The sequence below is a fragment of the Strongylocentrotus purpuratus genome, unplaced genomic scaffold, assembly GCF_000002235.5.
Source record: "Strongylocentrotus purpuratus isolate Spur 01 unplaced genomic scaffold, Spur_5.0 spur5_scaffold_16, whole genome shotgun sequence".
Taxonomy (NCBI): domain Eukaryota; kingdom Metazoa; phylum Echinodermata; class Echinoidea; order Camarodonta; family Strongylocentrotidae; genus Strongylocentrotus; species Strongylocentrotus purpuratus.
In genome coordinates, this window is record NW_022145601.1 from 28,902,974 (window position 1) to 28,926,115 (window position 23,142).

At 37.7% G+C, this 23,142-nt stretch overlaps 1 protein-coding gene across 1 annotated transcript; it reads left to right on the forward strand.

The window, feature by feature from the left end:
- Positions 1 to 1,116: 1,116 nt before the first annotated feature.
- On the forward strand, positions 1,117 to 21,723 carry LOC100888979 (von Willebrand factor A domain-containing protein 5B1). The gene is made up of 10 exons (XM_030987509.1): positions 1,117 to 1,142; positions 2,057 to 2,171; positions 9,583 to 9,931; positions 11,082 to 11,218; positions 11,815 to 11,945; positions 15,191 to 15,618; positions 16,102 to 16,244; positions 17,543 to 17,678; positions 19,979 to 20,074; positions 20,505 to 21,723. The coding sequence occupies exons 1-10, from the start codon at positions 1,117 to 1,119 to the stop codon at positions 21,548 to 21,550; spliced, it is 2,607 nt and encodes an 868-aa protein (XP_030843369.1). The 3' UTR covers positions 21,551 to 21,723.
- Positions 21,724 to 23,142: the final 1,419 nt, after the last annotated feature.

Below are 23,142 nucleotides of genomic sequence, written 5' to 3' on the forward strand. Positions count from 1 at the left end.
AGTTGTTTAACAGTAATAATCATTCTTATTAGAGAGAGTGTCAAGGGAAATGAGAATGGAAAAAAAAAAACTTGTCTGAACCTTGGTAAAAGGCACTGAAGGACAAATACAGATGAAGAAGAAGAACAGAAATGTTGGTAAGCTGTTGATGTCATATAAAAACCACCTAAGGATGTTATAGTCAATATTTGATTGAGTTGATTACTCTAATGTGGTGAAGATTAATGATGATTCTGGTTAAAGAGATAGGCAGGAAAAAGCCAAATGAGGGAGATTGACACTGAGAGGAACAGTGAGATGGAGAGAAAGGTGGATAGAGAAAGGGGGAGAGAGATGAAGGAGGGAGGAAGGGAGAAAGGGAAGAGGGCAAGAGAGAGAGAGAGAGAGGGATAGAGAGAGAGAGAGAGAGACAGATAGATAGTTATTCTTTAACTTCTGGTGAGTGTATGTGCCTATGCTTTCACTCTTCTGCAGATTATGAGAGAGAGAGAGAGAGAGAGAGAGAAAGAAAGAGATTTTTAAATTTTTTTTTATTCGACAAGCTTCCAACATACAACAATATACAATAATGTAAAATGTTTATCTTCTGATTCTTTCAAAACTCATCTCAAAACATTCCTTTTCAAGTCTTGATCGTTTTTCCTGTTTACACGCGCCTCGAGCACTCCACAGAGGTGATTTGGCGCGATATAAGTTACATTATTATTATTATTATTATTTATAATAACAGATCAAAAATAAGTTAGCTTGAACAGGATAACCCACGAGAGATGAAGGAAGAGAGAGAGAGAGAGAGAGAAGAGACAAACAGTCATAGACAGAGAAAAGAGGGTGAGGGGGAGACACTGTATGAGTATAAGTAGTTTTAGGAGGAAAAACAAGCTGTTTTAGGCTTTCGTCCTGTATCCCATTGCTCTGAGGGTTATAGTATATAATGCCCTGCTTTCTCTCTCTCTCTCTCTCTCTCTCTCTCTCTCTCTTTCACATAAATGTGTGGAGTGTAGAACGAGTTTGTGAATAATATGACGTCTCGGATGTCTCAAGCAAGAGTCTCAATTCTTTTTAGACGTCAATGATGATTAAGGAAACCCTACATGCTACTTTCCTCTCAGCCGAATGACGTCATACTTGAGGAAAGAAAGGTGTATTTCATACGCATGTAGGATCTGTTCTTTCCCGAGGGTGGCGTCCTGTACTACTGATTTTTTGTTTTCCCATTGATAAAAGTAGTTGTTTTGTTCTTCTAACTTTGCTTATCAATTTCATTTTAAAGTTCACAGTAAACGGAATGATTAGATATCTTGAGTGGATATCCTCAATGCAAAATGAAATATCAGTTTGCATACTAATTCTCTCTTCCTTAATATCTTGTTCATGATCTTGCTTTCTGATTTGGACTAACTTTCTCTTTCAGTTCTTCACAAATATCTATTTTCCCATTGCATTTTGTTTATCCTTTATAATCAGACAAAGATTTTGCAAACAGTTATCTGTATTTCTGTCTGCTCCTTCCCGTCTCTCTCTCTCTCTCTCTCTCTCTCTCTCTCTCTCTCTCTCTCTCTATGTCTCCCCCTCTTCTTCTCTCTTGCTTCTTTTTTAAATGCCCATATTTATCTTTTTTTGATTTCTTCCTTTCACCACAAATCTGTATATCTCTGTTAGGGAAACATCCATCAGATTCTCGAATTATTTCACCAAAGAGTATATCCCTCCCTTTCTTTACATTTCTCTTCCTTCTACTATTCATTATATCAGTCTCTCCCTGTCTCCTCTTTTCTCTTCTTCTCTCTCACGTCATTCTCATATTCCCTTTTTTGTCTCTATCTCATTTCATGCATCCTATGCATACTCAATTTCTTTCTTTTTCTTTGCTTGACCCTCCTTCTTCTAATCTTCACTAATGCACATTGGTCCTTACCCCCAACCCCCCACGCTCCTCCACTCTTCCTCTTTCCCCCATGTTCTGCTTTCCGTTTCCTCTTCCGCCTCGATCGAATCCCCCTCACGTAATCTCACTTATCTCCTCTCATTGACTTATCTTGTTCCCTTCTGACAGGGTGCACGCTTTTGGTGTCGGGGAGAACTCATCACGGCGTCTCATCCGAGGCATCGCGTCAGCGGGTAGAGGGCGGGCGGAGTTTATCGCCACAGGGGAACGCATGCAGAGTAAGGTAGGTTACACCATTCACCGTCAACATCCAGTATTAAAGGGCCATGTACAGCATTGATGATTCGAAAGTCACAACAACATGAGAGCATGATATGATCGTATTCCTCTCATAGATATAGCTTTTGGAATTGGGGTGGGGTTGGGGGGGGGGGGGGCTTGAATGATAATAATAGAATTAAATGTTAAAAAGTAAATATCAAATATTAAAGGCCATGTACAGTATTAATGGGATTCTTTACAATATGGGAATGCTAGTGTGTGTTCATCATATTCATCTCATAGACAATTATTTAGATCTCAGGGGAGGGGGGGGGGGCAATTGAATTAAAAGTGCAATAAAAGGGGCAAAATAAGGGGCAAGAGGCAAACACCCTTTCCTCATTTATTGACCTTGTTCTCTTGCATTTCATCCCCTTTAATAATAGTGCCCCTCCCCTTCTCCATTCCCCCTCACACAAACACACAAAGGTAGGACCCACATGCTGAAATCCAATTATCTGTTTATAGCAAAAATTTGATAATAAACTTATTTATTTAATACTGCAAAATATTTGAAGTCTCTGTGCACTTTACAAGTATGATAATTAAAAAGTTTATTGATCTTCTATAAAAGAATCATATACTAACATGAGTTACAAAAATAGAAAGAAACCAAAGATTATATAGATGTAAGGACAGCAATATATTATACCAGCTCTGCTATATTTCATTCATAATGTGCACTGCAAATGAAATTCCTTCATGAAGAAAAAAATGATAACTTTACAGCAATTTTGAATAGAAATGTTCTTGCCCTACCCCTTCCTCCAATAAAATCAGATATTATGCATCTTTAACTGATATGACACATATTTCATAAATATGTGTGAAATGACCTCTTGTGGAATTCAATTCAATGACATGTTTGTATTTTGATCACTTACGTACATGCCTCAGCTGTTGCTAGTATCATATATACGTATATTCCCAGGACAATGCTGTCGGATAAAGCTGTTGTTTGTTTGATGATTTTACTTGTTTGTAATGATATGTACCCGCTGTCTATTTTAAAATTGTAGTACTTCGTTATTTTTATTATGTAATCACAGACACATGCACAGCCCAATTGAGGTAACTTTCTCTTTATAAGTCAACATGCCTTCCTATACTTAATTCTCTCCTCATTTTTTCTTTTCTTCTCTCTGTTCCATTTACTATTTTTTTTCTTTCCTATCATTTTTCTGTTACTGTATATAAAATGTAATTTTCATAATAATATCTATAATGTTCTTTCGGTAACTATGTTAATTTATTATGGGCGTTCCCCACTCAAGCTATGCTTTACGAGTTTTCGCCTCCTTCCGTATCTGAATTATTTACTGTATACTCTATGTTGAAATAATTGTTACATATATCATTTATATATACATTGTGTTTCATATTGTACTGTTGAGAAGGAAATAAATGTTAATAAATACAAATACAAATAAAAGAATACATGGTCAAAATGATGATGTTTATAAACTTACATATCATTTGTTTGGAGCCAGAAGGACATTACCTCATATATATATAAAAACTGATTTAATTCCCTTCCTGCTCTCAACTGACATATTATTTAAATGAAGAAAACAAATGTAATAAAAAATTTGTCAGATTCTTTGGAATTCAATCAAAAGGTCAATTGGATGATAACTAATGCAAAATAACCCCACCACATTCAGCTCTCCCCGGCGGCGATGTACAATCTAAAAATATCCACTTTCTTCAATAATAAGATATCAACAGGCTGATATATTTTGTTCATTCTGATCTCAACTCTGCCTCTGGAATGTCCTTGTAAGTTATATTGCAGATATACCCTACTCCACTGTCAATACGATAAACTAACTAAATTCCTTACTTTATCACTTGGCCAAATACTATACCTATAGCTCTATTCCTTACCAACCTACATGTAACCAAAACAAAATAAATTGCAACCCTAACCCTAATCCTAAACTTCTCTGATAAAATAAGGCCCAGAGTTAATGTCAGAGCACTGGCAGAAAGACAGTAACTAATCTGCTTCTTTGCTTGCCTACATTTAGCCCTATACTGCCTTAATTGCCAACAGTGATGGTTTATAACTTACCTATTTATATCCTTATCCATTGGATACAAAACTGTAACAAAATGTTGAATCATAACAAGACGTTCTGTTTGTTCTCTTTTGCTGTCCATATACTTGGCAGCCATTGATTGTCTCTATAAGTTAAGCCATTCACCATAAGTTTAAAAAACAAGGTTGTGAAAAAAAAGAGTAATACAATTTCTTTGGATACATTACATATAGCTAGGTAAATTAAATTTTCCATTAGGTTTTCCCCAAGAGAGAATTGCAAATTCCAATCACTTGAGACATTCCTTTATTTCAAAAATAGTAAATTGAATTCAATGGGATTGGTTCTAGTATGGATTTTTGTGAATGCTTCTTGGAAATAGAGTTCTTAAAAAAAAAAAGAATAAGCGGTTGAAATCAAATTGGCACAACCTCTATTTTTTTTGTAGGTCAATTGTCTTTTTTAAAGTTGTCTTGTGGCCTACATTTTACTTTAATATAATATCAAATAAATTTGAACAAGAAATTTCATATGATGATTAATTCAATATAAATTACCCAAATCTCTTTACTTATATTATCTGCACATAAATGCACACGAAAGAAAGAATTCATGTCATTAATACTGAAGCATCACTCTTTAAAAAAAAAAATACTTCAAACAAGATCAAAATGAATGAATTGCTTTATGAAAAATACATTTCTTTCCTTCAGAACCTTTGGCAATATCTGTATCCAATGCAATCACAGTCAGAGTTGTACATTTTGTAATTGGTGATGTCCAGTGGCATACCCAGAAATTGATAAACAGGGGGGGGGGGGGGGAGATCCTCCCAGATCAAAGGGGTAGAGTAAGAGTTGGTTGTAATATCTAGTTAACCTCTTGTACATAGACCCACTATAAAATTCATTTTCTTTTTTCCCCGGGCAGATAAAAAGAGGTGGGTATTTATTTCACCAGGTCCATGTATATGATACTGGATACGCCACTATTTTTCTCAGTTTGGCTTCTAAAAATGTGAATGTTATGGTGAGAAATGATCCCTTTGTGGATATCACTAATGGATTCCCTTTCTTAGTTCCGTAGGCAACGTCACTACTTTGCAAAACGACCTTGCCCAAATCATTCTGCCTCGGAGAGGAGAAATATATTTCTACAAACACAAAATTATAGGAGAGAAACAAAAATATAACTCCAGCTGAGGGTTGACCAAAAAACGAGGATGAAAACATGTTTAAAGACGACATAGAATTTGTTACATGTAGCTAGACATAGCGCCCAAGGCATCGATTATCATTCATCTCATCGCAAAATGGATTGCTGTCTGTGTTTCCTGGAAACCCAGCATCAGAAAACAAGGAATATAAGCTGTTTTCAGAAGCATCAAGATTACCCATAATGTGTTTTTTGACAAGTGTTTGGCTGCTACCTGTTTTTGAGACGATGGATTATGTTGGCTTTTGTAGATCGAGAGCTGGATAAGTAGCTCCAGTAATATTAACTTTGGTTGATAATCACTTTTTCTCGTTATTTTGATATCCCTTAATTTTCTTTTAAATACATGTACACAGTGACCTAATTTTCATGGTCTTTATAGATTTGCAACCTTTTTTAGTTCAATTCTATCCTGGTTTCTTCTCGCTATATTCTTAGTTACGTTTACAATTTTCTAATCTTTTTACATTCGTATCCTGGTTTCTCTTACCTGTCGGCTCACAATTATTATCATCAGTTTCTAGCTTTTACACATTTCCTCCTTGTTCCAATGAAGTATAAATCTTTGGCAGGATTTTTAATTTATTTTAGGGATATAAAAAACTGACTATTTCAAGCGGAACAAAACAAAACAAAAAGCAATTATGTTTCACTGCCAAAATGACCCTGAATTGTGATAATGGTGTTTTTAAAGGGTATAACCAATACCCAGTATTACTTTTTATATCCCAAATCACTCGGTTGAGAGGCAGAAGGGCATTCAATCTAAGGTGAAAGATATGAGTTAATGGCCTTCTGGCTCTCAGTAGATGTGGGTTGAGGGGTCTTGGGAGATACTCGTGAAAAAGGTCGTGAAATGCTGTCAAACTCAAAAGTTATCAGAACCCCAAATCTGAAACAAATTACAGGTAATGGAAAATAGCGCCAAGGGCAAATTTAATTTTGAGTAGTACATGACAACATCTTTACTTTGATTACATCTTTTTATTCTGAAATCTGATTTTCTAATTTAGCTACTCCTCCAGCAGTTATTTATATTAAGAAAGTATAAACAAGGGCATGTTGTTTTACCCCTGTGAAATAACAGACATCGACAAACATCCTAAATGCCATCCCATTTTTTTTTATATGCTATACAATAGAATTCCCATTTCTAAAAAAAAATGCATTTACCAATAACTTTGTGGTTTCCCGGGCATCGTGAGTGATTATCATCGGCCATCCATTTTGTCCTTCTCTTGTTATTTTGTCATTTTCCTTGAAAACTGCATGTTCGAGATGAAATTCTAGAAGGTGGTTAAAAATAACCTAATTGTGGTTTTTGTATGAGAGCTAGTGTTGAGCGTGATTGATATTCCACTTGAGATTGGAGAAAATCAAACATTTCTGACTTTAAAACAAAAAGTTTGAGCAATTCCATCTCTGCTGAGATATTAACACATGCATGAACGAGAGATTATTCTTTGTATTGATATCAACTTCTTTGACAAAAAGAAGTATAAAAATTGATATTATGCTAATAGATTTTAAAGTTGATCTGCATCTTAGAATTGAAATGAACAACAGTTCAACAATGTTATAAATATTTTGACCACCACTTTTTTGTTGATATAAGTCAAGGGAAATGGTCATCAAGAGGGCCACAAAGATTATAAAAACTGAATTCAGATCAGCAATGATTTTTTCTTTCACTCTCTTGTTTATCAATCTGATATCACTATATTTAATATTAAAAGGATTATATAAAGAAGTTCATAATATAGCAAAATTTAGCACAAACCAGTCTGAACATGACTTTTTTTGTTTGCATTTTGCTCACTTTGTGTTGCTAACTTACAGGTATAGGCCAGATTTGGAAACGCCCCCCTCTCTCAAAAAAAAAATGGAAGCTTTTATTACCAATCATGTTTTGACTAATACGTGATGATACAAATTTTGCCAGGAAACCGCCTACCAATTGATATATTTGGTAAATTATCATATTGATCTGGCCTGGAGAGATATCGCAAATGCTCTTAAACATTGAACATTTTGGCATATATTTCTGCTTTTTTGCAAATTTAGGTTAAAGTATTGCCATCTAAACCTCTGAAGGCAATATTTAAACAATATTGAATGGATATTTTGCATCCAAAACCCTTGAACTGCAATTTTACAAAAACTGGTCTATACTTTTAAGGATTCAACCCTTACATCTCCCTTTTCTTGAATGTATATCTTATACAGCATACCACTTGTTGTACCAGGCCTATGTTGTCCAGCGATAAAAGTGTGCTGATCTAATTCAGTGACATTTGCTCTCTCTGCTCATGCATGCAAGCATAATAATTAATACTTAATTCTGTATGCGCTGTACAATCTACATCAAAATATATATAAGAGGACAAATAACCCCACTACATGCACACCGACACATCAAATCAACAATTGTCACACTACTGTAAGAAAAGGTTTATGACCTCGCACTATCTATTTTGTTAGAGGATGAACCTTCATTTTGATATTCTTATCTCTGACGAACATGCCCGCCCAATGCTTTACAATGATTATACACGCACTAGCTCTTTCTTGAAAGTTTTCCTTATCTCATGCGAATGCCCGATGGACTTGTGTCTAACTTGTCATTAGTAACAAGTCAGGCACCTTGGAGGAACAGATAGCTTTTCATTAGCAGGCTAGGCTTCCCGGTATCTCTATTCCCAGAGCAATTGATTTTAGCGCGGTAAAGTGATGCTTGACATTATGGATTCAGAGAGCCGAGTTGCCGAGCGAGCAAGATGCATGGAGAGTCTATTATTCTTGCCGTTTCAAGATAAATGCAACCCTTGATGAATTCAAACCTTTGTCAATACAGTGGCAGCGTTAGCATCTCTTTCACCTTTTGTTGGGCATTTATTTGTATGATCGTGCCTTTAAACCTTGATGTTCCATCGAGTGTTAAAAAAAAACTCACGTCCTCAAATATTACTTGGCAAGACAAGTTTATAAATCAGAGTGCCGTTTCCCGTTCATAATTTTTGACAATACTTCTTTCTATGATATCTGCTTTCATAATTCTGGAACCCTTTTTTATATCTTGGAGAATAAAAACCTCCTCTGTATTTTCATCTCTCCAGGTGATGGCTTGAACTTCCCACCAAAGATTTCTTAGCCCAACATGATTGATGCGACTCCCCCCCCCCTCCCTCATCTCCCCTCCCCTCCTTCCCACCCCCCTCCTTCCCACCAAACCCTCAGGATTTTACTCTGCATTCATGGAGAAAGAATTTCTTTTGACCAATTTGTTAACAAGATACCTTTAAATTGTAGATGAACGCTTTCCAGTTCATTTTCAACCAGCCTGTTCTAGTTATTGACATTATCGGGAGAGGATGCTGACAAAAACTTAATCATACTTGGAAATGCTAAATTTGTGATGCATTTATATTTTTCACAAACTGACAAGGTGTATCCATGTCCTTAGGGTTTTCCAATTTTCTTGATGATAACAACATCAGGTGACATAGGTAATATGAGTGGGGACACCTAATTTGAGGACAGCCACAGCATGATAACACCTTTGATCTTATAGGATCATGATGTAAGGTGTGCTCGTTTCAAATGGGTTCAAATGAGGGAGCAGGTGTAATAAAAATGAAAAGAAATTTGGAGCATTGTTTATTCCCTTTTTAATTAGACATTTTCAGAGAAAGTCATATGCGGATAGAAAGGCTTTCAGATAGAGAGTTTAAAGGGAGAGAAAGGAGAGAAAAGGAGAGGGAGTGAGAAATAGATAGAGAGACAGAGACAGAGAGACAGACAGGAACAGAGAGACAGACCAAGAAAGCCACAGAGAGAAAGAAAAGAAAGTGAAAAAAAAGAGGGGACGGGGGGGGGGGGGGGGGGGGGCAGATGGATTCAGAGAGAGGAAAGACCAAGCAGATATATAATGGTCAATTCATCTGTTGTATTTTTAATATTTGCCTAACATTTCTGCTTTTCTCTTCTTCCATTTCTAAGTGCATGTACATAGTCTTCATATTTAGTCATTGCTACCAATATAGGTGTGAAATGTACTATATTCACTTAATGCAAACTCTCTCTCTCTGACTATCTCCCACTCTGCCACTTTGACAGGTGATGACCGTTGTCCGTCATGCTCTCCAACCCACCATCAGTGACATCACCGCAGAATGGATCTTACCAGCCGGCATGGAGCTCATCCAAGCCCCCATCAACCACCACCATGCCCCTATCAGTAGGGGTGAACCCATCGTGATATACGCCCTCCTCTGCGACACCGCCCGGTTACAGAGCACCCTGGCGTCAGTGCTGCTCCGAGGTGACTCCATCAAGAGGACCAACCCGTTCCTGGATCACACCCTGTCCAGGGGGTCAAGCAGTGAGAGGACGGAGGAGAGTGTCTCAGCTGGGACCAATAATACAGGATCACCTCTCAAGACTGCTAGGCAGAATAGGGACAGGGGTAAGGAAACAAAAATAAGATATATCCAAAAATGATCATTAGATTCCATTTCTCCCAAGTTTTTCCTCATGACTGTGTATAAACACCCCCTTTTTCTATGACAGAGATCTATTCCTCTATCAGCAACAACAAAAAAGCATATTTTTCACAATTTTTAGTACCCCCAAAACTTCCCGACCCCACCCCCTTGACAAAATAATGGAGCAATGCTTGCAAGGGAGGTCCATGAGAGTTGCGCAATCGTGCTTGATGGATTACCACTAGACAAAATTATAACTTTTTAAATCATTAATTGAATCCTTCACTTTGATTGACCTGTTATCTCATTCTGGCTTTTATTGAAAACGACTCAAAGTCAGGGAGTAGGACTTCCCTTTTAACAATCAATATTTAGTCTCTAACTTCATTCATATCTACTAAAGATAGCATTATAACATACAATGGAAAATAATTACTTTTTCAACCTACTTGACTCTTCCTTATATGAAATAAGGATGCACATGGATGATATGCAATATATATCTAAGGGAATTGGTAACATTGTTCAGATGAGAGAAAATGGTGCTAAGGTAGTGAATTCAATGCTAGATGTACAGTTAAATATAATCTGAAAGTTTGAGTGAAATTGAAAACAGACTATTATTAATGAAACATATTGGGGAAAACTGATCTGATCGATTCCTTAATTCTCCCAACCATATTCTATCAATCTAATTACACTTTAGGTGAATGAAATTGTCACAAAGCAATGAAGTGATTCTTTATACCATTCCAGACAGTTAAGTGTTGACATTTTTAAAAGCCTTTTTTATGTCTTATTTTCATGGAAATACGGTTGGGAAATTTCAGAAATGGATGGGAGAATTTACTGTTAGAGGGTGTTGCACGGTGACGCCTTCAAAGAAAACCATAAATGTCTTTGTGGTTTGAGAATTTGTTCAGGATTTTGTCCATGTTAGAGGGTTATTGGAGAATGTGCCTTCAGTCCTGAAAAGTGCTATATAAGAACTAGCTATTATTATTATTTAGTACAGTAGAAGGAATATAATAAGTAATTACATTTCATACAAAAATTAAGCAGGTATTTTCACAGACCTTCAACAATGTTACCAAGTCACTTAGTGACTTGAATTCTCTTTTGACTTTCCAGAGCCACCACTCCCCCTCAAACTACAGAACCTACCCCAGAAGTGCCAGTCCAACGGTCTACTCTGCGGCTGTCCTGATGTAGGAGATGCCTGTGAAGTTCACTCACATCCAGAAAGCAACAACTCTACAACTGACCCGGTATGTACATGTATATTGAGATATGAGGGTTGTTGATATGGCTATAAAAGCTCCTTGCAAGATGTTACTTTGTTAGGAGTTTTTATTCCAAAACAATTGTATTTTATAAAAACAACATGCTCCCTTAGTCTACTCTTATCCCAAATGTTAGGCTTACTTTGACTCATTGGGTCGGGTGGTCGCATTACCTGACCTTTATTCACAAAATGTTGGGGGTAATGTCTGTAAAATAAAACATCTCATCTGAAAATGGTATGGTCCAATTTACCCAACACTTTGTGAAAACCCTACAGCAAATCTAAAAACAGTCGCATCCTTATCGCGCATCTTCACATCATCTACCTTTCTCATTTTACGAGAGGTCGTGTAACGTGACCACTCGACTGGAAACGCCGACCCAATGATTTGAGTTCATCCCAAATGGCAAGGAAGCCTTGAGAGCTTTGTAATGTCAATGACCGTATTGGCCTTTTTGCGGGCAGCCAACATAACATTTTCCCTAATCTTCACTTTATTAATTCTTCCCTTCTATATATCATTTCCTTCTCTCCCTCATTAAACAGTGACAAATTTCCCTGTATTTTCATTCTATACAGGCTCAACAGCGAGTACAAGAGCTCTCCACATCGAGACGAACGAGGGCAGTATCAATGCCAGATAATTCATTAGCTGCAGACCCGACGTCCTTACAAAGATTACTCAATACATTAGATGCTGCAGACAGGAGGTAATGCAGGTTTCTTTCCTTTCTTTTCCTTATCTCTAGAGAATATCTATTCCTAACCCTCATCACAGTCATTCACGCATCACGTTTATGAGATAACTTGAATTGTTTTGGCAAATTATCTTTTCTTTGAGAACCAGACGGTATTAACTCCATGTAAACGTGTATGAGTTAACATCCTTTATTGCCTCTTAATAGGTGATATATTTTAATTGAGAGCCAGAAAGGCAGTTATCCTTCCATGAAAATTATATGGAATAATGTTTTTTTGGCTCTTAGCAGATGGTGTATCAATTTTTGAGAGTAAGAAGGTATTTCTTTTGGTTAAATGATATAAATGGCCTTGTGACCGTCTCAGCATAGGATGTAGAGTATAGACCATTTCGTAGTTAGCACATGGGTCAAATGACCGCAAATATCCACAGATCTTTTACTCATGGAGAAGTCCCACTTTGTGTATTTTAGAATAATCAATGCCAAAGTCATGTACATGTATGTGCTTCATGAAAAGCTTTTGTTTGCCTTCTTGTATTATAATAATGTACCATAGGTGCACACATGAATAATGATTACATAACATGAGCACGTATTCCTGTCGGTGGGTTTTACAATTTTATCAGAAATGACCTTTATCGATCTGCCCATGCGCAGATAGTATTTACGAAAAGGCTTATTCTCTCTTGAGAGCTATAAAGACATTAATCTTTTGTTAAGTGATCAATATGAAATAATGGCTTAAGGCCCTCAGCAGACTATACAAACCTGTTGATAACAATAATAATACTACCAATAAAATGGTCCTTATAAAGTGCTTTCCACTGAAGTCTCTGAGCGCTATAACAAACAAAATACAATGACAAGCAATTATATTTTAAAGACACTAAATAACCCTTTTTGAAATGATATGAATTAATGACCTTCTGGCTCTAAGCCGACAGGCAAATTTTGAATGCAGCCTCAATGCCATATGGCTCATTATATTTAGAACCTATTTCCCTAGCGAGGCTTTCTCCCTTCTCAAGGTAAATTTAATATTCCATTATTACTGTCTATTTGCATCAAGGGAGTTGCCTATATACATGTATATCCAGCACACATTTGTTACAATTCTAATTAGCTGTAAACCCAATCTCTCTCAAGAGATTTATACTATAATGAGAATAGATTGTAGCCTTCTGTTTATTTTATTTTCATTAACACTGAGTTGTATTAAAAAATTGTTATCAGATATTTTAGCTCTGGACAGAGGAAGGCAAGAATCTGCATTCCCCTTGCTCAGACGTACAATAATTGCACCTAATTGTTACCCTTGATAAAGCTTATCTCATATAAAGTTTCTTTTAGAGTCTATAGGCTTTTTATTGAGTCAAACAAAACATTTTACAAATCAATGAAATGAAGTCTTTCTTTAACTCAAATGAAAAAAAATACTCTTAACATTTTCTCCTTGTTGTTCATAGAAACAAATGTTGAAGTGACTGCCATTTAGTAACAAATTTGTTATACATACTAGATATAGAATGAATATATTTCTTGTCATCATAATATTGAACAATTTTTTTCTTCAAAGAACTAAAATTTTGAATTTTGTTATTAAGGTTTTGTACGAATAGCTGATGCTTAATCAAAGTCACCATGCAATTCAAAGCATCCTTTTTTTTTGTCTTCAAAACCAAAAATTACATTTTCTAAATTAAACTCTATCTGTACTCGAGAACCTTCAGAGTCTACAAATGTTTAAATAACTTTGCAACATATCATCCATGCATTCTTTTGAACACACCAACCTGATCACACTATCAACTCCATTCTTCCAATTATCCTACACTACTCCGATTACCACATGGCAACTCAGAATCGGGGGAGTGTATAGTTTCTCTTATTTTGGCTTCAAAGTATGGATCACCCTCCCTTCATTTTTTGCTCTCCCACTTTGATCGACTATTTTAAGAAGAACTTAAATATGCAAATTTTCAGTAGATGAATGTTCATTTCTATAATTTTCTTTTCCTTATTTTATTGTTCATCATGAGCATGTATGTATGTCAAGATCCATAAATATACCCATGCTTCTGAAACTGGATGCGGAAGCAATGTCTGATCTCCTTAATCTCCTAATTAAGATTGATAAAACAGTAGACATTGTTTATTAATGATTCATTTGATCTTGTTATTTCTTCTTTTATCTCATCCTCTTCACTTTGGGGGAGTTGTCAATTCATTGATTACTTTTCATTATAGAGAAGAAGTATAATTTTTCAATCATAAAGTTTGATAAATTCAAAGTAATTTGGGGAAGATAGCAAAGGAGGAGAATTTGTTTTAATGTTTTGAACAACCTTGTTCAGCAGATACTTCTCAGCTGAAATATTTGTGTATTTCAATGGAAAATCAATAATATATTTTGATTGATTTTTAAAAAGAAATCTAGTGCAAAGCTTTTTTTAATTCATTAACTCCCCGCGCAAGTAAGTTCATAGACAGGTGGATATTTAAGAGTAAATACCAGTTTTAATGTTTTGAACAACCTTGTTCAGCAGAAATAGTGTATTTTGATGAAAAATCAATAATATTTTTCATTGATTTTTGAAAAGAAATCTAGTGCAAAGCTTTTTTTAATTCCTTAACTCCCTGCGCAAGTAAGTTCATAGACAGGTGGATATTTAAGAGTAAATACCAGTTTTAATGTTTTGAACAACCTTGTTCAGCAGAAATATTGTATTTTGATGAAAAATCAATAATATTTTTCATTGATTTTTGAAAAGAAATCTAGTGCAAAGCTTTTTTTAATTCCTTAACTCCCTGCGCAAGTAAGTTCATAGACAGGTGGATATTTAAGAGTAAATACCAGTTTTAATGTTTTGAACAACCTTGTTCAGCAGAAATATTGTATTTTGATGAAAAATCAATAATATTTTTTAATTGATTTTTGAAAAGAAATCTAGTGCAAAGCTTTTTTTAATTCCTTAACTCCCTGCGCAAGTAAGTTCATAGACAGGTGGATATTTAAGAGTTAATACCAGTTTTAATGATTTCATTCCATTGCGAAAATTGGGTATAAGAAGTCAAATAGGAAATTACTTCACCTTCCTAAATGTACCTCTTATTATAGTCTATTGTGATTGAAGTTGTTATATAATATATTGTGATTCAAGTTGTTATATAATCATATTGCAGAAATATAGAAAATAAGACATATATTGATTGCTCATCCAATCTCGTAATTCCTGTTTTCCTGTAATTGACAGACAATCTGAAAGTCACCTGAATGGAAGGAGACGTCACCTAAGTGGTCAGCGTCATGACCGCTCTCACCTCAACAGCTTTGACTTTGAACCAGCCAGCCCTGCCTGGGATGACTACATCGATGCCGAAGGGGAAGAACTCTTTGATGCGGACGTCCAGATGTCTCTGAGCAACGCCGTCTTGATGGATGACGGCGAGCTAATCAACATCGCTAATCGGTCTGGGCAGGGGTGTGTCATCGTGACGGGGCTGTTCTGCGGTCGTCCCATACGGTGTGAGGTGCCCTTTGATATTACAACCTTGGTGTCTGGGGAGTGGAGGGGGCCGACGGAGGATGATGATGCTTGGGAAGAGACGATACATCAGCTAGCTGCTGGATGCCTGCTCATGGACTATGATATACAGAGCATGGGATACCTCATGGATGATGGTAAACTTCTTAGTATAATTTCAAAAAGATTTATTTCAAGTACTTCAAAACCATGAGTAGATTATTTGATTTGATTTTCTTCTGCATTCATGTAAGTATACAGTTTTTCGACAACAGTAATAATATGAAGTACAATAAGTATTTTTCTGGCAATGAATCATAAATAAGCAAGCTTATATATATAAAATATATCAAATTAGCAAGCTTCATAAAATTGTGTGAAAAGCAGATCCTTACAAATTAAGAAAATGACCTGGGATAGATTTGGAATGAACTGAAAAATTTCCCGTGACTATTATTGCTCTAATCGATTGAAGTCCCATCATTTGACCAACTCCAATATGACCAGCAACCAACAGAATCTTAGCCATCCATTCAGATTAATGTAATTCTTTATCTGGTCTTTTGTTGATCTGTTTTTTATCTCATCAGTATGACTTGGGGCTCAATTTGTTCATACCATTCTCCTTAATTCCTCCCTAGTTCATCAACCATCGACAGATGACATCTTCAAGCTTCGAAGCAAGATGGTGGATCTGAGCCAAGCAAGTCATGTGATTTGTCGTCACACAGCCTTCGTCTCCCTAGATTTGGAGACCCTAGAACCCCTGCCATCACCAGTAGTTGTGAGTTCATTGGGCTACTTCTTTAAAGGGAGTGTGTCATGACGAGACTATGTGTCTTTCCCCTGGCCCTACCCAGGGCCAATCGGGTATAGGACTACGGACGACACAACCGCAGCATTCGCGTGCGTGCAACATATGCGAAACCGAAGCGTGAGGAGAACTTTGGTCTGTTTCGCCAATGCTAGCGCGCACTGACCCAGGTTAGCGCACGCTGACCCAGTTAATCAAGTCCATTCGTTTACGTGCAGTTGTCCAAAAGAAGACGTAGATGGCTTCAACCAGTAATTCCCATGATACACTCCCTTTAAGATAATCTGCCTCCTTCAATACTGAAGATTCTTGCAGATGCCGTATATACTCGGTCTGATTGGGGTGTGCAGGTGGACCACTACACCAGGGTTTTCCCCCTACTCTTATACGAATAGTGCAATGGGTTCTTAACATGCAAGGGTGGTGACTCTCCTGTACACGGGGCCTCCATTTAACTTCCTATATCCGAGGGACATCGTAGCTTAATAATTGGAATGAAATGTCTCATTCATTTCTTGGGATATAAAGTTACCAGGTATATCTTTAAATCTTTTCAGGCAATTGGTCCCCTTGAATCTGAGGGCCATATGAATCACACATGAGTTAATTGGGGGTTTGTGGGGTAGTGATCGAATGCCCAGTTGATCAAAGAGGGTAACAGAACTGCATGACAACAGAGCGCTGGTTTGGGTCATGAATTGGGTCAAAAAGTTAAGGAATAACTGTGCTACATGTGTGATGGTGCCAATTAAGACACATTTCTATGTCAAAGTATACAATATATTATGTATGTAAACTTATTTTGATTCGTTGTACGTTTGTAAAATGTGAGTCAAACAAATTTCCAATATTTGACAATAAATTGAAATTGAAATTGAAGTTATGTTGTGAAACAGGTTTCAGACTTCACAAAAATAATAAATTATTGACTATATGGGCTGTTTTCTGAAAACTACCGCTATATATGCATTTTCCAGAATAAATGAGAAAAAATATCATTTGAAAATTAGATCAAATTGAATTAGAGGATAGTTCTTGCATGTAGATGTCTGTCAACAGCTGTATAAGCACCTAGTCAATTTTCTGTGCAATTTAAATTTTTCACAAGACACAAAAGAGCTCACTCTATTGTTAAAAATATACTGGCTTTCAGAATAACACTGCTCATGACCATTATTATAGGGATTTCTTTGTTTTAAAGATAGAGTAGCCATTAACAACAAGCCCCTTGACTTTGTATTCTGTTTGCAATGATGTCTGCCTTTCAGATCATGCCTAGCCAACCCAAGGCGGCGCATCCATTCCAGCGACGAGCTGCTCGTTTCTGGGGCTACAACGTGATGGGCAAACAGTATTCATCATCATTCACCGATTCAGAAGACGAGGCCTTCTCCTCTGGATATGGTTAGAATAATTTCTATATTACTAGATTAATCATGACCACTGAGTACTCCAACTTACAATGCAAGGGGGAGGGGAGGTTGCAATGAGGAAAGGGCAACAAATGCCATTAATGATAGCTTGTGTTAAATTAACCACAATCCCCTTTTATCATGATAACAAAATTAGTGTACATACATGTGTTATTCATTTAGTTCATTCTTTCACCTTCCTATTTCTCTTGGTTTAACAATATATTTATTTCTAGCTTTACCACTAGTGAGTTCCGTATTGTAAATGTATTCTTCTTCAACATTTTCTCATTTATGTTGTTCTCTTGATGTTAACCTTTTTGATCTTCAGAAAATTACTTCAACCTAAATCTAAAGAAAATAAATTTGATCTTAGTAATGTCATAGATCAGTTTTATGGATGCAAGAGTTGCATTCAGACTGTTTATGACATGCTAGATACATAGAGAGAGAGAGAGAGAGAGAGTTAGAGAAAGAGTTTGAGAAAGAAAGTTAGAGAGAAAGAGAGAGTTAGAGAAGGAGAGGGAGAGAGAGAGGGAGAGAGAGAGAGAGAGAGAGAGAGAGAGATCAGAGGGGGTAGTAAGTGAGTGTAGAGATGAATGGACTGAGAAAACAAGAGGATAAAAGGAAGAAGTCCTGTAACTTTCTCGTCATAGATGTACATGATGTCAACAAAAAAAAAACTTTTTTTAGTTCAGTTAAAAATTTAATGAGGTACATTATTAACGAAAACATATTTTAAATCATTATGGCAAAAGTTCAAAAGCACTTCCTCCAGTCATTTTAAGTTGCAACCAATTTGTTTTTCAATCAAATTGCACCATGCAGCACTGTTAAATATAATCATAAATCTCCATAATATCTGTATTACCAACAAAACACAAAGATCTGAAACCCTTGTTAACTGGGTAGCATGAGCTTTTTGATGTTTTATATACTCACATGTTGTATTATTTCTCTGCTTTTCTTTTGACCATACCGAACTCCGATCCACCCGTTATCTTTGATCCCTTTCTTTGAATTTTGTTAAATTGTAACCTCTTCCATGCGTTTCCTGTCCATAACTCATAACCTAAAATTTGTGTTTTACATGTAATTGTTTTGTTTTGTCTGCCAATCAATCGCTTTTTCCTCATACCTTGCTTATTCTATCGTACCAACATCGTTTTGATTATTCTGATATCTAAACAACCACTTTTGTAAAAAAAAAACGTCTCCTCCAAAATCACTGTCCATGAAAATTGTCAATTTTACGATCTTCCTTTTTTGTGAGTATGTGTTCATCTGAATTCCCTTACTACCTCTTTGGCACTTTCTAAATTCTTGCTTTAATTGTCACCCTTTGTCCTCTACCATTGACCCTGTTCACTTCTCTCTACTTCATGTATGTATTCCCTCTGTACTTCTATCATCCCCGAACATATCAATACACCCTTTCACTTTCTTTAAACCCTTCTCTGTGCCCATCCTGCTTCCACTCACGTACCCTCCCACTCGCATCTGTTCACCCCTCTCCCATCCCCCACTCCACCCCTCTCCCACCCTCTCCCACCCCCACTCCTCCCCTCTACCACCCCCACTCCACCCCTCTCCCACCCCCACTCCACCCCTCTCCCACCCCCACCCCTCCCCTCTACCACCCCACTCCTCCCCTCTCCCACCCCTTCCCCCACTCCACCCCTCTCCCATCCCCCACTCCACCCCTCTCCCACCCCCACTCCTCCCCTCTACCACCCCCACTCCTCCCCTCTCCCACCCCCTCCCCCACTCCACCCCTCTCCCATCCCCCACTCCACCCCTCTCCCACCCCCACTCCTCCCCTCTCTCACCCCCCTCCCCCCACTCCACCCCTCTCCGAACCCCCACTCCACCCCTCTCCCAACCCCCACTCCACCCCTCTCCCATCCCCCACTCCTCCCCTCTCCCATCCCCCACTCCTCCCCTCTCCCATCCCCCACTCCTCCCCTCTACCACCCCCTCTCCCCCCTCTCCCAACCCCCACTCCACCCCTCTCCCAACCCCCACTCCACCCCTCTCCCAACCCCCACTCCACCCCTCTCCCAACCCCCACTCCTCCCCTCTCCCATCCCTCACTCCTCCCCTCTCCCATCCCCCACTCCTCCCCTCTACCACCCCCTCTCCCCACTCCACCCCTCTCCCAACCCCCACTCCACCCCTCTCCCAACACCCACTCCACCCCTCTCCATCCCCCACTCCAACCCTACTCCAACCCTATAGGGCGATCTGAGTCACCCAGTTCACTCCCCTCTCAACCGGTTCCTATGCCTGCAGGTCTGGATGGTCAATCCCTGGACCCCCCTGGACCTCCCGGGGGTCTAGGCCCCCATTCTCCGTGGTCCTCTCAGTGTAGTGGAGACTTCTATGCATGTAAGTCTCACAACTATTCTAGTTTCTGAATGATTGTTATAAACCATCTACTCTTACCACTTACATTGTTAATCCATTCATTTCTATTCACTTTGAATGATTATTAGACAATCACAATTCTACCGGTATAATATTCTTTAGAGGCATTCAAGAAATATGTAAGAGTAGTAGAACCGTCACTTCTGCAAACCAACAGTCCCCTTAATCATTAACGTCATGTATGGAGATATGACAACTTATAATCTATTTTTATCTTTGAAGAAATTTCTTTCCTGAAGAACATTTCCATAGGTCTTGTAAGTGTTCATTGTAATTGTAATGGATATGGTCTTTTCTTTAAAAAAAAAAATCCAACACTGATTTCAAAACTCTGTAAATGTGATGTTATCAAAACATTGTTATATCATCTCTACTTACATTCTTTTACCAGGGTCCTTTGAGAAACCATATGGGATAAATCCTGCTTCAAAGCCACGTTCCTGGCAGCTAGGTTCTCGTCTCAATCGACTACGATCAAGACTCAGCAACAGTCCATCAAAGCGCCCTCTATTCCGTGCAGTCGATGTGACGGAATTCTGTGTAGGAAGAACCCTCAGCATGGAATGTGTTGAACTGCATGCCTTAGTCAACCTTCAACTTGCCTCGGGGGCATGGGAGTTGGACTATGAGCTTGCGGAAGCCATCGACATCCCACTGGAAAAGTTAAGACGTGCCTGTCTGTTCTGCGATGTGCCTGTGAACTATGAAGCCATGATTCCGAACGCGATCAGTCCGCTGGCTGGACCACACTTGAGAACTTTTTACGCCGGTAGCTCCCAAGGAAGTAGTCTTCAGACACCAGATGTAGAGGCAAGCGTTGATAATTCGAAGTGGAGTGCCGAAGCCCCTGGCAATGAGGCATCAGCTGGTGTTAGTCCACCAGATAATGCAAGCATTATATCAGAGTCGTTGTCCCAGTCAGAGAGTGGGTACATCACTGTGAAGTCGACTTCTTCCCCAGAGGATTCCCACCCAGCCCGACCGGCCAATGGGAACGCACGCCAGGACTCCAACACGCTCAAAGCAGCCAATCGCAGGCCAGAATCTCTTGCGAGCGTTCGCTCACTTTCCCCAACTCCAGCCGGTGCTGCGGCCATGCGAGGCATCCCTCTACCAAAGAAACTGGACAGCGTGACGGCTGCCAATTTCAGCCCCAGTCGTAGGCGCCGCGAGAGATTCGCCGCCGTGCAGCAGCTTCGGAAAGAGATGCGCCATCTGTCGCCAGACGAGTCTCAGCAGCAGAGGCTGTGGGCCACAGCTTTAGCTCTAGTCTGGCTGGAACATAACTGTGCCTCATTCTTTAATGAATGGGAGCTACTGGCTGCTAAGGCAGACCATTGGCTCAGTGAGCAGCCAATACCAAGTGCCAGCGGGATAGATCTAGCAGAACTCAAAGCATCTGCAAGACAACTTATCGTTCTCTCAAGGAAATATTAGACACTGGCTGATTGAGCAAGGTATCCAAAGTGCCAGTATGTTAATGTCATATTAAATCCATCTTGAAGAAACTGTTTGGGTGGTATTCTCGAAAGCGGACTATACTTTAGTCCATGGTTTAATCCATCAACTAAGTATGAAATGCCAAGTGTCCTTATGAATATGTTTTTGAATAATTTAATCTGTCACTAAATTAAAATGAAATGTAATAACATAATTAATAAACAACAATATAACTATGATATAATTACTTTATCATGGTTATTTAGGGACATATCAAATTAATCAGAAATATATTCATATGGACACTTGGCATTCCATACTTAGTCGGTGAATTAAACCATGGACTAAAGTTAGTGCACTTTCGAGAATACCACCCTTTGTAGTTTGGTTGTGCCATTTAATGTATTCATAGTTTTCTTTGTATGAATTAGAGTATAGACTTAACTTAAAACATGTACAGATGTAGTGATATGATCAAATTTTACAACATATAGAAAAGTGTAGATTAATTTCTAGCATTATAAAGAGTGGTCAATTAACGGTAAGGTTTGTACATTTCTTGTTCTTTCTGTGTATGTATACATTAGAAGGGAAAGTGCAATTGCATTCAGTTGTGACTTACATTGTGCTATATACAAACTGTACATATATAATGAAGGGTATATACCCCTAATGGGAAGCATGTAATGAAGCATTCTCATGAAAGTATATTGGAACAAAATTTTGAACAGCATTTTACATTGTCAATCTTATTGTTGTTACAAAAATATCACTTTTGTTTTATGCATCTGATTTTTATGCAATGTTCATGTAGGGAAAAATATATTTTTGAATGGATAATTGCGATCTCAAAGATAAATTATGCTCTCTTTGAAAATCCATGTACCGGTACCTGTAGACCTGTTACAACAAGTAATCTTAAAAAAAATTGAGTTTGGTTTCGGGAAAGTGTAATTTTTAGTCAAGTTAACATTTGTTTAAAAGTGATAGCGACTTATGCTAATGCAATTATTTACTGACCAACATGATATTCTTTTGTGCAATGTAATTTCTTTGCTAGTGCAATACAGTTTATTTGTAAAAATGTATTATCAATTTCAAAGGGTTCATGCAATGTACATATCTAAACTCTCTTGTTAAAGGAAGAAAATGTGCAACTGAACACAGAAAAGAATGGCGAAAAATGCCTTTTCTAAATGTCTGCCTTTCACAAAATGTAAATATATCTTATAATTTAATTTTCATTGAACAATTTAACGTAGTTCTGTACAATATGCTTAGTTCAATGTTGAACATTGTTGGTACTTGTATAGTGACTGTACATTCTGTAGAAGATAAATGTCATCTTCTTGTGTACTTATCAGTATTTCATTTTAATCACTGTTTTCCGTCTATATTTTGTTTTCCTATTTTCATCTTTCACGTATCATGACATGGACCAAATTGTAAATATAAAAGAAGTTGGGAAAGCTTATAAGGAGGCAAGATGGAGCATGTGTATTAAACGGGATATAATTGTAAATTCTATGGAGAATTAAGAATTAAGATTGGATAGGCAAACAAATACCTGGGCCGGATTGTGACAAATT

Coding starts and splice junctions, on each gene's coding strand:
- LOC100888979 (XM_030987509.1), top strand. CDS start 1,117: ATGACGTCATACTTGAGGAAAGAAAG. Junction 11,946..15,190: donor TTAGATGCTGCAGACAGGAG/GTAATGCAGGTT, acceptor TGTAATTGACAG/ACAATCTGAAAGTCACCTGA. Junction 17,679..19,978: donor GGCCTTCTCCTCTGGATATG/GTTAGAATAATT, acceptor CTATGCCTGCAG/GTCTGGATGGTCAATCCCTG.